The 15,753-nt window shown below is 41.9% G+C and overlaps 1 protein-coding gene across 1 annotated transcript in view; it reads right to left on the bottom strand.

Moving 5' to 3' along the window:
* MAST3 (microtubule associated serine/threonine kinase 3) overlaps window positions 1-15,753 on the bottom strand; it is a 213,563-nt gene that overhangs the window by 59,440 nt on the left and 138,370 nt on the right. The window contains 2 exon segments of the mRNA XM_083179223.1: window positions 613-685; window positions 1,263-1,351. Coding sequence (XP_083035349.1) covers window positions 613-685; window positions 1,263-1,351 — 162 coding nt within the window.

The following is a 15,753-nucleotide window of genomic DNA, read 5'->3' as shown; positions in this document are numbered from 1 at the left end:
TTCAGTGCTGATTGGATGCCATGGGCTACTTCTCCTCTGGCTCACTTCTCCTCCCTTATCACTGCTGGTACTTATATGTTAGTTGGGCGCCCATTATAGTTAGTACACTCATACCCCCACTATCCATGTCGGCATGGAGTTGATTCTATATAGTGTGGCGAGCGCAGCGAGCCACCGAGCCCGAAGCGTAGCGAGCCCCGCGAGGGGACGCGCAAAACTAAGCAAATAGCTTAGTGGGCGCCCAACTAACATATAAGTACCTCACTGCTTCATATATCTAGCGGAGAACCACTATTAATGACTATTTTGTGTCAAAGACTTAAAACAACAAATGACAGGCACACAAACCTTTATTAGCTGAATGAAAAGATACAGATTAACATGGCAAAGTAGTTTAAATGCTGAGGGCCAGATGTATCAAGCTACAAAAGTGAAAAAGTAGAACGTGATAAAACAACCAGCTCCTACCTGTCATTTTTCAAACCCAGCCTGTAACATGGCAGGTAGTAGCCGATTGGCTGGCTGTTTATCACCCTCGATTTTATCACTTTTTAAAGCTTGACACAACTGTCTCTCTGTGAGCTGAAATATGTCATTTAAAGTGATACCTACCTACGAGCAAAAGGAAAGTTAACCGATGCAGTAGTTGAAAAATTTCTTGGGCTATCCAGAGGACTGCTTCCTGCTATCAAAAGACACACGGATGAGCACATGTAACTAGGACAATGACAGGTAAGATATTGAATGCACTAAGCAACAACCACAGCTGACATAATACACATCAATATGTCATTATGTACTGCTCAAAAGGCAGGATATTAATATTTATGTTTAATAAGAAAAGCGATCATAAAACTTGCAAAGTGTTATCCTCCATAAGCACAAATATGTATGCATCAGTAAACCTTGAATGATCAAAAATGTATCATTGAAACTAAAACGATTCTCTATTGTTCTGGTATTACCAACAAATGAGCGACGAGGTGGACAGCTTTCCATAGCGTTCTGTTATGGAAAGTCATCCACCCCTGGGAAAAATGGCTGGCCAGGGGGAAAAAAAAAAATAATTTTCAGGCAAGCAATTTTCATATCATCGCTGTCCATACAGGCTGGGCAAAATCACCCAGTGTGTACGGACCTTTAGAGTTGGTAGCTTTATGTGGCTACTGGACATAAAACCTACTTATATGTACAAAAAGCCCCAAAACATCTTTGTAAGAAGTTATGGTTTTCCAGCAAGACTTGCACATGCAATGACGTACCTGTGGGTACAGAGAGCGGTGATAGCGGGCGAGACAGGGTTGGTGATGGTGATCCTACAACCAGACTCTTTCTGTTGTTGCTTCTACAGCTGGGGACAAAACACATTTTTAAATTACTTTTTGAGGTAGCATAGCAGCATGTGCATCTGCCTCTTGTTCCAACACTTTCACGCAGGCTGAGCTCAGTTGCCCTACCAGCGCCACACAGTGAGGAGACCAGTATTAAGGATATCAAATAAAACCTCAAATGTCACCAAATGGAATAGAGAAAATAAAATAATCTATTCAAAGTCTATAGAACATATTAAAAATAGTTCTATATACACATTGCCACAAGAAAGAGGATTTCAGATCCAGAACTAGAAATGACAAATCTCATTAAATATTTGGCAGCTCTGTGCCTTCCTTTATCAGGTGTCCTGTAGGTATGTCAATACACATTCAGAGAGGTCAGCCATCACAATGCCGAGATCTCTTTCAAACTATGGGACTTTTTTTATTTTTAAATATTCAATTTTTATTAAAGCATACAGCACACAAATCAAGGTACATCATGCAATTCGTCATAGGGTCATTCAAAGGGTACACATTGTGAGAAAGTACAGCTCCATACCGTTACTTAAAATAACTGTCCTATGGGACATTTTTAATATCGAGAGATGTTCTTGGATAGAACTTGATATTAATCTTATAAGGCGCTCCAATCAATAAGCATTTATCAAAACATATGACAGGAGCCAATTGGTTGTAGTGTTCATTCTAGCACCCGCTATATTTGAAAACCCATGCAGTTCCTCTTCCCTGCCTGGGGTGTCGAGCCGCTACTGCCCCTGCCCCCCCCCCCTCCCCTCCCCTCCCCTCCCTCCCCTCCCCCCTTGTACGACCCTGTGGAGGAATCCCGTGGAGGCTGCTTTGCACAAGCAGGGAGTTAGCAGATGACAAGCCACTACTCCATCCAGAGGCATACAGTCGGGAGACTGGCAGGTTGTAGCTCACCTGAGCATTTATAAGTCTGACTGTTTTCTGGCTCAATTGAGCTTTATGGTGCACCAATAATCCTTAAAGGCATGCATGCTAGAAATAATTAAGCAACTAACAAATTAACAAAACAGAGCTGGGAGAGAGCTAACTGGCTGTTCTTTGTTACATTTGGAGCACTAACCCATACACTAACTGGGACTTTGAAATATGGTTATGGCCGTGTACTAGCCCTGATAAAGCCTGCATATGTGGAATACTCTTTTTTTTCTTTTTATGAAAAAGCAATAGCTATAGTATAACCTACAGTAGCTTTTTTATTTATTATTTATTGTCTATACCGGCAGGTATCTGTGTGTGAATTGTTTAATTGTATTATAAAATAAAAATATAAAAAATGTTTTTAATTGATTACCTGGATCAGCGCTGTCTCTAAAAACCCTTCCTATCTTCTGCACTATACAAGGGGTTGAGTATTCCCTTGTTAGAGAGAGCAGCAGACCCAGGGAATTGTATAGATTTGCGCTCTATTTTTCCATCGAATTACTTCACTTGTGATTCTATGAGGAGATCTGGAAAACATTAACTGTTGGTAGCTCTCGAGGACTGGAGTTGGCTACCCCAGCCCTAGAATATGTGCCGATATGTTGGCTCCTGCTGCTGTATTGGATTACACCTAGTGTGTACATAGCTTAAGGTCTGATAGCTTAAGGTCCCCAATGTATGGCTACAATATCTAATGGGTGTAAAGACTGTTAGATAGAATGTATGTCGGTCTAACAGGCATTTTATGTGAAAGTGTATACCCACCAGCATTCCACATGTACTGTATAACACCTGTATAGTGATATTGCCATGGTCATAAATCCTAGATCATCCACAGGTAGGATTGTGTTTTGCAATTATCACTTCATATTAATTTAAGCATAAGTAGCAATACTATTTAATAACGTACATTTTTATTTTTTTTTATTTTTAAGTCTCTGGGAGTGCTGCAAGACTCAAAAGTCCCTCCCTGGGAATTAGGAAAATATGCCTCACATCATATGACAACAGTTTTCCAACAGTAGACGTAAATGGTTTAAAAATTGTTTCCAATGTAATAAACAATGTTCAAAGACTCTTCTGTATAGAAGTGGGTGGAAAATAATGGGGATAATTACAATTCTTACTTTTACCTCCAGTGGGATTTTTGTTGCTGTAAAAGACCCTTCAAAAAGTTGCAAAGGTGCGTGTTCACAGGTAAAAGCTCAGCGGGTAGATATAAGTAATCCTGCAATACCCGCTGCCGGCGTGCTATACAGTGGAATGATGAGGAAGCTGTGCTGCCGGCTCCTGGGACACCAGAAGAGAGATCCCTTGACGTGTTTCTTGGCCCCTTACGTCAGGCCAATACTTCAGAAGGAATAAACCGTGTTAGTTTTCTACTGGGAAATTGCTATCATATGCTATGGAGCATATTTTCCTAATTGCTGACTTGAGTCTTACGGCACTCCCAGAGACTTTTTAATCATCATTATGTTGTCTATACTGTTATATATTTTTACTGTTAAATGATATATTGGATATTTATTAAATCTAATCTACCCTCCAAACTTTTTTCTTTCCTTTTACTAGATTAATTATTTTGGGCTAGGCAACCCTTATAGATAAAGGAGCAGCAATTCCGATAGAACACTTACACATGGTTTCAAAGAACCAATTTTTCTTTTATTTATTGCAATTAATTTAGTCAGTGCCTTCTCGAGAAGGGACAGAGTGACCAGCCAGTGGCTCGCCATTTTGTCTCGGCTAAACATACTGTACCTAGGTTAAGATACATTATTATCGATCACATACCTATGAACATCAGAAGGGGCAATCGCCCGTTGCAATTGCTCAGGCGAGAGGCAGAATGGATCCAGAGATTGGGCACATTGGCCCCGCGGGGACTTAATGAATCCGCTGGGCTACATGTGTTTCCTTTAAAATCTACACTTTTTTATGCCCTGTCTTTAGTACTAATGTATCCATTTTTCTTTAGACTTCTATATCTACCTGTATATTATTATGCATTATAAATAAATGTGGCCCTTCTGTAGTTCTTGTGATGTTGTATATGTATTTTGTTATGTCAATGTTGAATTTATTTCTGACATGTATGTGACCTTGTAGTTTCAATATGTACGTTTATATTGATATGAAACCTGATTAATCATACTGTGTTTATTGAGGCTGGGAGGGATGCTTGTGGCTTGTGTTAGTGTGGGTCCGGGCGGGTTATTCGATCTTGTGGCAATGTACACTTGTATATGTATTTTACTATTGTTTATGTGTCAGCGGTCTCAGCCTGGCTTTCGGGAATAAGACGCTGCTATTGGTGGTCTCCATAACGACGCGTCTATGACGGGTCGGGTGGGCGCATGGGCGCGTGCTTGTGACGTCACCCGCTGGGTTCATGGCGCGAACGGAGGAGACGGTAAGGGGATGGACACTTGTGGATGGTTTGTACAAATATGTTGTATTGTGCATTGTTTTTTTATGTCCTGATGAAGAAGCATCTATATTAAAGCATCGAAACATCAATGAAACTATCGCTGACCCTTTGAGTATTAATTTGGAGTGAGTGCCGCCTGCTGAAGGAATTGGTATGTTGGGCCCTGATTCTGGGTACCCTAGGATGGCACCCCATATTTGAGCATTTTGAGGAGTGCGGTTCCTAAGAGGACATATATATTACAAAAAGAATGTAGATGGATATTCTCGCTCCAAACTTTAGCACCTAAAGGGCTTAATGAGAACCTGGGCCTCCAAAGCTTTTTATAAAATGTTTCTCATAAAATGCTGTTTATAGAATACTCCTTTAAGTATGCATTCTGCTCTAACTTTATATTGGCACTCTTTCCTCCATTTATCTTATGTTCATGCATTAACCCTTGTTTTCCCCTTGAGCAACAACTTCCCTCTTTCTTTTCTAATAATTACACAAAAGAGGATGAAGTTCGGTCAATGAATTAAATATGGTATAACTATAATGGCCAAAAGAATACCTTGATGCTCATATGCATTAATGCAGATACATGTCTTTTAATTGTGTATATATTTTAGAATAACTAATTTGATGTCCTTGTTGTGTTTATAGTTTTTTTTATACATATAGTGTATTGTGTTGCACAGTTGCCAGGCAATACAGTGTGAGCCCCGGGGTTTCGATTGGTGGAAGTGAGAGGCTAGTCAGCTGACCAGAGGGGAGTGATGCCGGGACCTGTTACTTTCTGGGTAGCGTGGCACTGTAGAGTATGTGCTCAGTTGCTGGGGGAAGGCGGTGAAGGAGAACACACTTCCGGGAGCGGGACATGGCGTCCACCCGCCGATGGACTGGGTGAGTTCAGCTGTGACCTGATTAATGTGGGAGCGGGGTTGATCTGTTCTATAAATGTGTTTGTTATGCACTTGTACTTTGTATGTCCTTGGGCTGAGTACGTTAGTAGTAATCCCTGTGGATCTTTCTGAAATGTTACATCCAAGTAATGAATTGATGTTGAATCTATTGTATATGTAAATTTGACAGGACTATCTGTCAGGTTATGGTTATCGATGAGGTCGTGGAGGGACTTTTCCGTGACTTTTAGTGATAACAACGTCTCACGATGTATCGTGAAATATTTCCGATACATCGATGATATTTAGATTTTTTGAATGGCACGGAAAAGTCCCTCTGCGACCTCATCGATAACCTGACAGATAGTCCTGTCAAGTTTACATATACAATAGATTCAATATCAATTCATTACTTGGATGTAACCATTTCAAAAAGTTTCACAGGGATTACTACTAAGGTATACAGAAAACCAACCGATCGCAAAAACAACTTGTTGTTAGCCTCCAGTGCGCACCTAATACATAGTAAACGTTCTTTGCCATACAGCCCATTTATGCGTATACTACGCATAGTAAGTGATCCAGAAATGGCTAAAAAAGGAAATTAACAACATGATGCACAAATTTATGGATAGGGGCTATAGATCAGCAGATCTTAAAATAAAACAATGCCACAAAGCCCTAAGCAAAACCAGAAGTGAGTTACTGAAATCTACGGTACCCAACAAACAACATCTGACAAATTGATTTGGGTGAATCTATATTCACACCAAACTCCTCGGCAACGTCTTCTGAGCCCAGTGACGTCACTAACAAGCACTGACTACAGACGCCCCAGGAAGTGCCCGCTGCTTGGCATGAACACCGTGTCTCTGCTACTTAAGGGGTGATTGTACCACATGTCATTTATGTAAGCTGTTTTGATAAAAGCCTTAATAAAGGTTGAAATGTTAACTTAGCTACAGAGTTTCTGGCTTTGTTTATTTCCAAGTCCAGAGTGCTGCGGTCCCCGATACATAATAATATAAAATAAATAGTGATACTGTAGTGCATGGCTCAAATACATACCCATTTTTTGTGATTTCCCAACTGACAACTTTTAATAGATGCGATAAATGTTCTAGCAAAAGTTATCCTACAGTTTCATAAGTGGGCAAGTACAATATAGAACACTTTAAATACATTATGAAACTTATTACATTCTTGGAAATAGCCTACATTTAAAAAAAAAAAAACAACAACAACAACATTCACTCAACAAATCCAAAGAATCGGTAATGTTGTCCTCACTAGATAAAACTGTCTGAAACGAAATACACAGCAATTTTATTTACACATTCACATCACAAGTGTTAGCACATTTTATTTTGCTCACTTTAAAATAAAATGTATAACTATCTAAATTTCCAGACAATGATTGAGAAAAAAAAAAGAAATTAAAAACACAAGAGGCTAAACCGTCATGTCTTTCTCTTACCAGATGTTCATTAACCAAATAAAGAAGATGTTCAGTAACAAAATAAAGAGCAGGGGAAATAGTCTGTTCTCAAGGCCACACCATCTGTTGGTGGTTCATAAACAGTATTTTTTTTTCCATTGGAGGTGGTTAGAGGGTTATTCTTTGATAGGAAAATTAACATCTCAGCCCCCCCCCCCCCCCCCCCCCCCAACTGAACAAAGTTTGCATAGTTCTCACATAGTCATATTAAGATTTCCATTAAAACAACAAATGCCACACTGGGGTATATTCAATGGATGTCAGATCCATTCTGAAATTCTTTTGACAGAATGGATCAGTCATCCATTATTCAATGCAGCGGCCAAATCCTGATGTCGGATTTCGGCGCTGATTGATGCTCACCCGTCCGGTACAGGGACCGGGTGAACACGGTGGCAGGAGCCAGGACTGAGCTGGGTAAGCTGCTCTGACCCGGCCTGGCGGCGAGACAGGTGAGTTCGGCAGGTGGGTATGGGAGGCAACAGGAGCGTACGGGAGGTGGGGGACAGGAGGACAGCGCAGTGTAAATCACTGCTGCTCACCCAGCGCCATCCTCCCTACCTCAATCCAACATCTTTTCATGTCGAATTAAGATTACCGGAAACATGTCCAAAAGCAGGTGGATTAGCGGCTATTCCGTCAATCCTGCTGCTTTTCGGCAGGTCGAATACTGCCGTCTTTTCAGCAAGATAGCAGTTTCAACATCAATTGAATATACCACACTGTATTTGAATGTTTAATCACAGCAACACTGGAATCTAAGTAAAATAACAAGTATCCTTTACTGCAGTCATAAGCATACTTTGGTTCTAGCGCCACAAGATCGCACTCGATCTCCCATCTAAAGTGATGGAAGATTGTAAAGCGATATTCAAATGATCATTTTTATAGCACATATTGTGGTCATTATGGTTGTCTTTAACCATGCATAGTGGCTAAACCCAACCAAACATATGGGCATGGGCAGAAAAGCCCATCTAAACGCTCAAATTAGTGACTTTTCACACATTTCAGCTGCCCAACCCATGTTAAGAGTTTCAGTGCTAGAATCTCTTTCTATTGACAGTAAGATATAACTATATAGATAGGAATATTTAATCTGGTGGTCCTGGCAAAGAAAAAAAATTTATAACCAAAAATACCATTCACATGTTGTAGCAGAAAAAAGAGGGGGAGTGATGCTAAAGGGTCAACATGCACAAGATCGACATAGACAAAAGGTTGAATGTTAAATAGTGAAAAAGGTCAACATGAGTTGTTCATGCTTTTTATGTTAATTTGTAGATTTCATTGCATGGATCCCAAATTAGTGTTCGGTTTAATTTGTAAAGCTGCCTTACTGTGCTACTGATTCGCTCGGCACACTGAGGGTGGGATGTTCTAACATCTGCAGCCCAGCTCCGCCACCCTTCGCCTACATAATTATCACATATGCTCTAACATATGCGATAATTACGGCAGTGAGTCAACAGGTCCTGGCGGCTCCCCCTCCCTCCCTTACCCGGCACCGGTGCTGCTGCTGAGGCTGGCTCTCCTCCTCCCTGCACCCGGGAGAGGATCACAGTGCAGGGAGAAGGGGGGGGGGGAGGCTTCTATGGGGCATGGCAGTAAAAATCCCGATAACAGGGCTTTTAACACATTTTTAGTTTAGAGAATCTCCACCTTAGCCATTCACAGTTGGTGTCCACACGGATAATAAAGTATGGTTAGAAATAAAAAAGGAAAACAAAAAATAAACCCACATGCCATGACCATTGCCATGTGCTTGGCTATTAATTTTTACATATTCTTTTTAACTGTGCATACTTTAAATACAGGCAGGGCCGGCGCCACCACTAGGCAGCTCTAGGCATTTGCCTAGGGCGCCGGCACCTGGAGGGCGGCAGTTCGCCCCTCACCCCCTGCACTGTGGTACCTGCGTAAAAAAAACTTCTGTCCCCGGCGTCCCTGCTGAGTGCTGGTGTAGGGGTGTCCGTGCCGCCGGGGGAGCCTGCGGCGCTGTTATCGTGTATACGCTTGTCGCGCCCGGCGGGGTCCCTACAGAGCATAGAAAATAACGCCGCGCGCATAGCGCTAGTTATTTTTTATGCACTGTAGGGACCCCGCCGGGCGCGACAAGCGTATACACGATAACAGCGCCGCAGGCTCCCCCGGCGGCACGGACACCCCTACACCAGCACTCAGCAGGGACGCCGGGGACAGAAGTTTTTTTTACGCAGGTACCAACCAAGACCAGACCCCCCCCCCCCCCCCCCCCCCGCCCCGCCCGGCACCGGGGCGCCCCCACCCCGACTCGCCTGGGGCGCTCCGGTGCCTTGCACCGGCCCTGAATACAGGTTGAGTATCCGTTATCCAAATTATTCCAAAAACCATACATTCCAGAAAGTGTGCTACTGAGGACAAGATATGTAACAGCACTACTGGGGACATGATATGTGACAGCACTACTGAGGACATGATATGTAACAGCACTACTGAGGACATGATATCTAACTGGCACTACTGAGGACATGATATCTAACTGGCACTACTGAGGACATGATATGTAACTGGCACTACTGAGGACATGATATGTAACTGGCACTACTGAGGACATGATATGTAACTGGCACTACTGAGGACATGATATGTAACTGGCACTACTGAGGACATGATATTTAACTGGCACTACTGAGGACATGATATGTAACAGCACTACTGAGGACATGATATGTAACAGCACTACTGAGGACATGATATGTAACAGCACTACTGAGGACATGATATGTAACAGCACTACTGAGGACATGATATGTAACAGCACTACTGAGGACATGATATGTAACAGCACTACTGAGGACATGATATGTAACAGCACTACTGAGGACATGATATGTAACAGCACTACTGAGGACATGATATGTAACAGCACTACTGAGGACATGATATGTAACAGCACTACTGAGGACATGATATGTAACAGCACTACTGAGGACATGATATGTAACAGCACTACTGAGGACATGATATGTAACAGCACTACTGAGGACATGATATGTAACTGCCACTAAATATGTGCAAGAAATGATTGCTTGGCATTCAAATTCAGTGCCTGAGATTGTACACAAACTTTGTATCATGTTTTGAAACCTTGTTTTATGTACAAATAAAATATATTTGTGTGTGTTTCATGTGTTTGTACAACATAAATGCAATATACCTCAAGATATATCATTGAAATATAAAAATATTCTGAAATACAGAATATTCCTTTATCCAAAATTCTTTTGGTCCTGAGCATTTTGGAAAAGGGATACTCAACCTATATAAAATATGTATCAAAAATAGGGGGAAAAAATCAAATAAGATTAGCAGGGACCTGGAGACTGAATGGTTAATTACCAAATGTTTTTCAGTACCTATGCAGCAAGATCACAAATAAGACTACTGTGCTGATAAATGATTGTGAAAATACTATATAACAAAGAAAAAGTCAATCTATAAAATAGTTTTTTGTTTTTTTAGCTTTGTGGAGGAAAAAGATTATAGAGCGATAATCTCCACACACCAATAAATGTGACCCTGTGTAGCACGAGAGGATGGGCATTTAGGTCTAAACTAGAGACAGATAAAGCAGCTAAGCCATAAGAAACATGTTTGGTAAGAAATAGCACACTGGTAGCTATAATAATGGACTCTCACAACTAGGGCAGTGTCATGGGCGCTAGGCAGAAGGCAGATGTGATCCCTTTAAAAAAAATAAAAAAAAATCTGTGATTCAGCGTTATAAAATCATTAACGGTTACAAAGACAACAAAACTTGTTATGAATAACGTTTCAGCAGGAATGGAAGTAACGTATTCCAGAGCCACGGGCAAACAAAATGAAGGAATTCCATCATATTTGATACTGAAATCTTCTGCATAAGGAGGCAGACACTTATATTTGGTAGAGCAACAGATGTGATATACGGTATTTAGAATTTTGAAAGTACACAATGCCAATATTTACGAGGTTATCGGCTGACTGTGTCTGCATCACATTGCACTGCGCACATGCCACTGTGACTGTACCTTGGAAATGCCAGTCATAGAATGGATTTATTCACAAAAGGATTAACAGTCAGTCAACATAGAAGGAAGGTAACGAGGAGTGGCAGCAAAAATGGAGTTCCCATACACACAAAATATTGCCCTAGTGTCTCAGTTCCTACTGCCATTCAGTATGACCATAGGATTACTCAGGAAGTAGACAAGGGCAGTCCTTCATTAAAAAAATTATCATTTGGATTTTTAACCAATCTGGGCCATGAAATAAGTACGGTATTTGGGAAATGCATGCTGAAAGAAATTATCTTGGGGTTGCATCTTTGTTATGCTAAAACCACGTGCCTGCAAATTAAGCCATGTGTGCTGAGCAATGCAGGCTGGGGAAATAGCCCTGTGTGCTGAGCAATGCAGGCTGGGGAAATCGCCCTTGTGCTTCCCGGTAGCTAGATCGTCAATAGACATGTAGAGAATTGTGTACGGCGATATGTGCTAACCAGTGTTCTCTGGTTAGAACACTGGCGATTTGACTATATGTAGTCAAGATCTAGGGCGAGATGTACTAAAGGGAAAATGCGGTAAAACCCCCGTTTTACCGCATTTTCCTATGTACTATTACCCGACCGCCACGTCACCGCAGTGTAGGGTATCGCCACCTTTGGGTGGCGATACCCTATAGAAGCCTATGGGCTTCTTTTCGCCGCCCGACGCCTCCGCCGAAAAACCCGCCGACCCCCCTCTCCCCCTCCCTCTCTTACCTGGTCCAGGTCCTCCTGGACCCGGAAGGTAACACCTTCCTCCCCCTAGTGACGCAGCCGGACGTCCTTCCGGCTGCAGGGGGGAGGAAGAGGCGCCGGGGACAGCTTGCTTAGCTGTCCCCGGCGTGAAAGCAGCAAAGGCCGGCTGGGAGGTGACGGAGCCCCCCCGCAGACCACAGTACAGGTATCGCGGGGGGGCTCCGTCACCGCATCGCGATGCCAGCCGCATATGTTAGTACATATGCGGCGGCATCGCGGCGGGGGGGGCGCGAAGGGCGGCGATGTATTTTAATACATCCCGCCCCTAGTCAGGCAATGGCGGCATGTGGAGCTGCACATCGCCATAGCTTGGGAGCATACAAACGGAGCAATCTAGACAGACTGTGTATATGCCCCTTTAGACTCTGTGACGGGCTACTGAGGGTCATATGACAGACATATTTCGTTATTAATCAGCCCAAAATACTAGGGAATCTAACTGTCATATTGGGAGAACTGAAATGTCAAACACTACTGGGGTATAAAAAATGTACACACTTTTGCATATCTACTGTAATTTATTCAATTACAACTTAATGGTTGCAGCATAGGCATTTTTTGGCTCATGTCTCCTATTGTTTTGATTAGTTAATAGATCAAAGTGCTTTTTAAATAGCAGTAGAACTAATGCCATATGTATACTGCAAGAATGGTTTTCCGCATTTTACATATTTTTTTTTTTAACATAATTATGCCTCAACAAAAAATTCATTGTTTCTGCTTGTTACTCAACGTTTTGCCATCAAAGTATTTTAGTGGTGTGCCTAATGCCCAGCACATAATTAAACCTCATCATTACCCAGGGGCTGGTCATTGTTCCTTTGTGAAATCACCCCACTTGTTAGCGTTTTATGGGTGTAGAAAAGAGTTGGGTATGAGAATGATGACATCGACCTCCTGACCACATAGTGTCACATGAGGTGTTAATGACATGCCACAAGCAACAAATAACATTTTATGCTGGTTAATGAAAGGGTTCATAAATGCTCTGGTGAGAAGGTTCTAAAGCAGCCCATACACGCTGCTATGTGGGCGTGCTTTCCGTGCTGTCCTAGCACAGATCACATTGCATTGCATGTGCATCCGTTGTGCATGCAATGCGATGCAATTTGATGAAACCTAAGTACAAAAAGTATGTGCTTGCACATAGGTTTCATCACATTGCATTGCATTGCATGCACAACGGTTGCACATGCAATGCAATGTGATCCGTGCTAGTACAGCATGCCCACAAAGCAGCGTGTATGGGCTGCTTTAAGCAGCCCATACACGCTGCTATGAGAGCTGACCCGATGTGTGCTTTGAGGTGCGCGCTCCCGCGCACCTCATCGCACAGTACAAAAAGTATGTGCTTGCACATACGTTTTGTACCTAGTTCTCATCAAATCGCATCGCATTGCATGCACAACGTGTGCACATGCAATGCAATGCGATTTGATCCGTGCTAGTACAGCACGGAAAGGACGCCCACAAAGCAGCGTGTATGGGCTGCTTTAGTCCTTTGGATTGAAGTACCACAAAAGTATTCACTCACCCTTATGTATACTATACTATTTGAAACTTTTTATTTACTTTTATATCTATTTTTTATGTTCTATTAGATAAACTTGTATTTCCTATCTTGCTGAAACTAACTATCAATGAATGTAGATTTATCTTTGCAATTATGGAAATTCTTTTTAGGGGTAGTCTAGTTTTGGTCCTGAAACCTCTTCCTGTTTATATTCCTGCACAATAGGGTTAGCTAGAAATTGGGACACATCTCTTAGTAGGTCATTATTCTAATTAAAATAATATTACGAAGGAGAAGTACACCACACCTCATTGCTACAGATAAGCCTGCAGTGGAAGTTTGATAAACTTAAACAATGCACTAATTGGCTCTGGTCTGGCTGACCTGTGGTTTTCCAGCTGTTGTGAAACTACAAGTCCTAGTATGTTTTACATTACAAGCTGATCACTCAGAGGGTAATCAATTTATTTCCCACAGGTGGATCACAGCCATCCAATGCATAAAGAACATTGAAGATGCTGTATGTATTGTGTGAAGCAGTCCATACATGCTGCGATGCCGGGCTGTGCGTTCTGTGCTTTGAGGTGCGCGCTCCCGCAGCACCTCCTGCTTGCGCATACTTTTGTACTTCATTTTCATCACATTGCATCGCATAACGCATGCACAGGCAATGCAATGCAATGTAATCCCTGCTATTGAAGCCCACAACGCACGCCCGCATCGGGACGTGTATGGGCTGCTTAAGTAGAATCGCAAGAATCTTATAGATTGTAAGCTTACGAGCAGGACCCTCCTACCTTTTATGTCAGTATGTTATTACCCAGTTTGATTTCACATGTTGACCATTGCCATGTACTTAGTAGTGCTCAATAATACAATATATATTTAATGTACAGGTAAGAAGTAATTGTAAAGTGCAATGTAATCTGCTACATAATAAACTGTAAAAAAAAAAATAAGGGTTCCCATTTTTTGGGGGGTGGGGCAGAGGGGTATTTATAATATAATTAACATCACCCAAGAATTCTCCCTTGCATAATAGTAATCAGTAAGGGCATGTTGTATAATAGCCAACAGATTGGGCTTCTCTGGAATATTTCCACCAATGTTAGGGTAACTAACATTGGTGGAAATATTCCAGAGAAGTCTTGCACTAAAAGCCATGATCTGTAGCACTATATTGCACATCTTGGTAGCAGAACAACAAAACTGGCCAAGTCCCCAGAACCCACATGTTAATTCCATACTGGCTCTACCATTAGGCAGCTGCCTAGGGTGCCGGGATCTGAAGGGGCGCCACAGTCTGCATTTCACAAAAGTACGGATGTCTACAAGGAAAACATATTTGTTGGATTGTCTAAGGTCACCTCCACACTTTCACATAAGGATCTGGAAAGTGGGTATTGGTGGCAGTTGGGGGAGGGGGGTCAGTAGATTTAAGTTATGCCCAGGGTGCTGAGAAACCTTACACCGGCCTTGCATGCAGGTGGTAACCATATGTGAGTGGTGAGGCATGTTCGAACACCACTCACTTAGGACCCTTCCACACAAACACACACACAATAAGACTCTCCACTAGCCTCCAAACTTTCAAGCATTTCCTGAAAACTCACCTCTTCAGGCAAGCCTATCATATTTAAGTTTCACACGCACAACCCTATGAGGCACTAATGTATTATATAGCTTTCCTTCTGGACTTGTAACTAGGTGGGACTGCTATGCTATTACTGGTGTCTGTCCTTGTGCTTCAATATGGTTGTGTGATATCGACCCCAGGTAATGTTCTAAGTTCATAGTTTGTTTTAAATGTAACAAAAGTTGTATAATTTAGTTTCAAGTGATACTTCAATATTATAACTCAAAATAATTATGTACTGCATATTAGTAAACAGATGATTTGTGATACAACGTAAACACCAACTCTAGTAAGGGGGCATCACCATCTGCTTCCTATTATGTTACAGTATTATTAATGGTACAGTATGTCCTTTTTATCTATTAGATTTCACAGTATGAAGGAACAACGCAATACTGTATGATGCTTATTTCTCTTCTATTGATAGCAAAATAGCTTCCTTTATTATTCTTTAATACATTATGGCAAACTAAAGTGGTTGAGAAATGTGATCCTCAAGACAACCCTAAAGTGTGAGGTTTAGGGCTATCCCTGCTTGTGAACAGATGGTATAATCTGTCTGAAGTGCAAAGTAATACCCCTTTCACACCAGCCTAATTTCCCGGGTTGGCAATGGTTTGTAAGGTTCCCAGGCCAAGCCGAGATTTCAACCCAGGTTCAACCCGCAGTCCTGGCCGGTGTGAA

This window comes from Crinia signifera, chromosome 1 (assembly GCF_055691185.1).
Source record: "Crinia signifera chromosome 1, ASM5569118v1, whole genome shotgun sequence".
Taxonomy (NCBI): Eukaryota; Metazoa; Chordata; class Amphibia; order Anura; family Myobatrachidae; genus Crinia; species Crinia signifera.
Note: the sequence above shows the minus strand (reverse complement) of the source record. Positions and strands in the feature narration are given on the sequence as shown.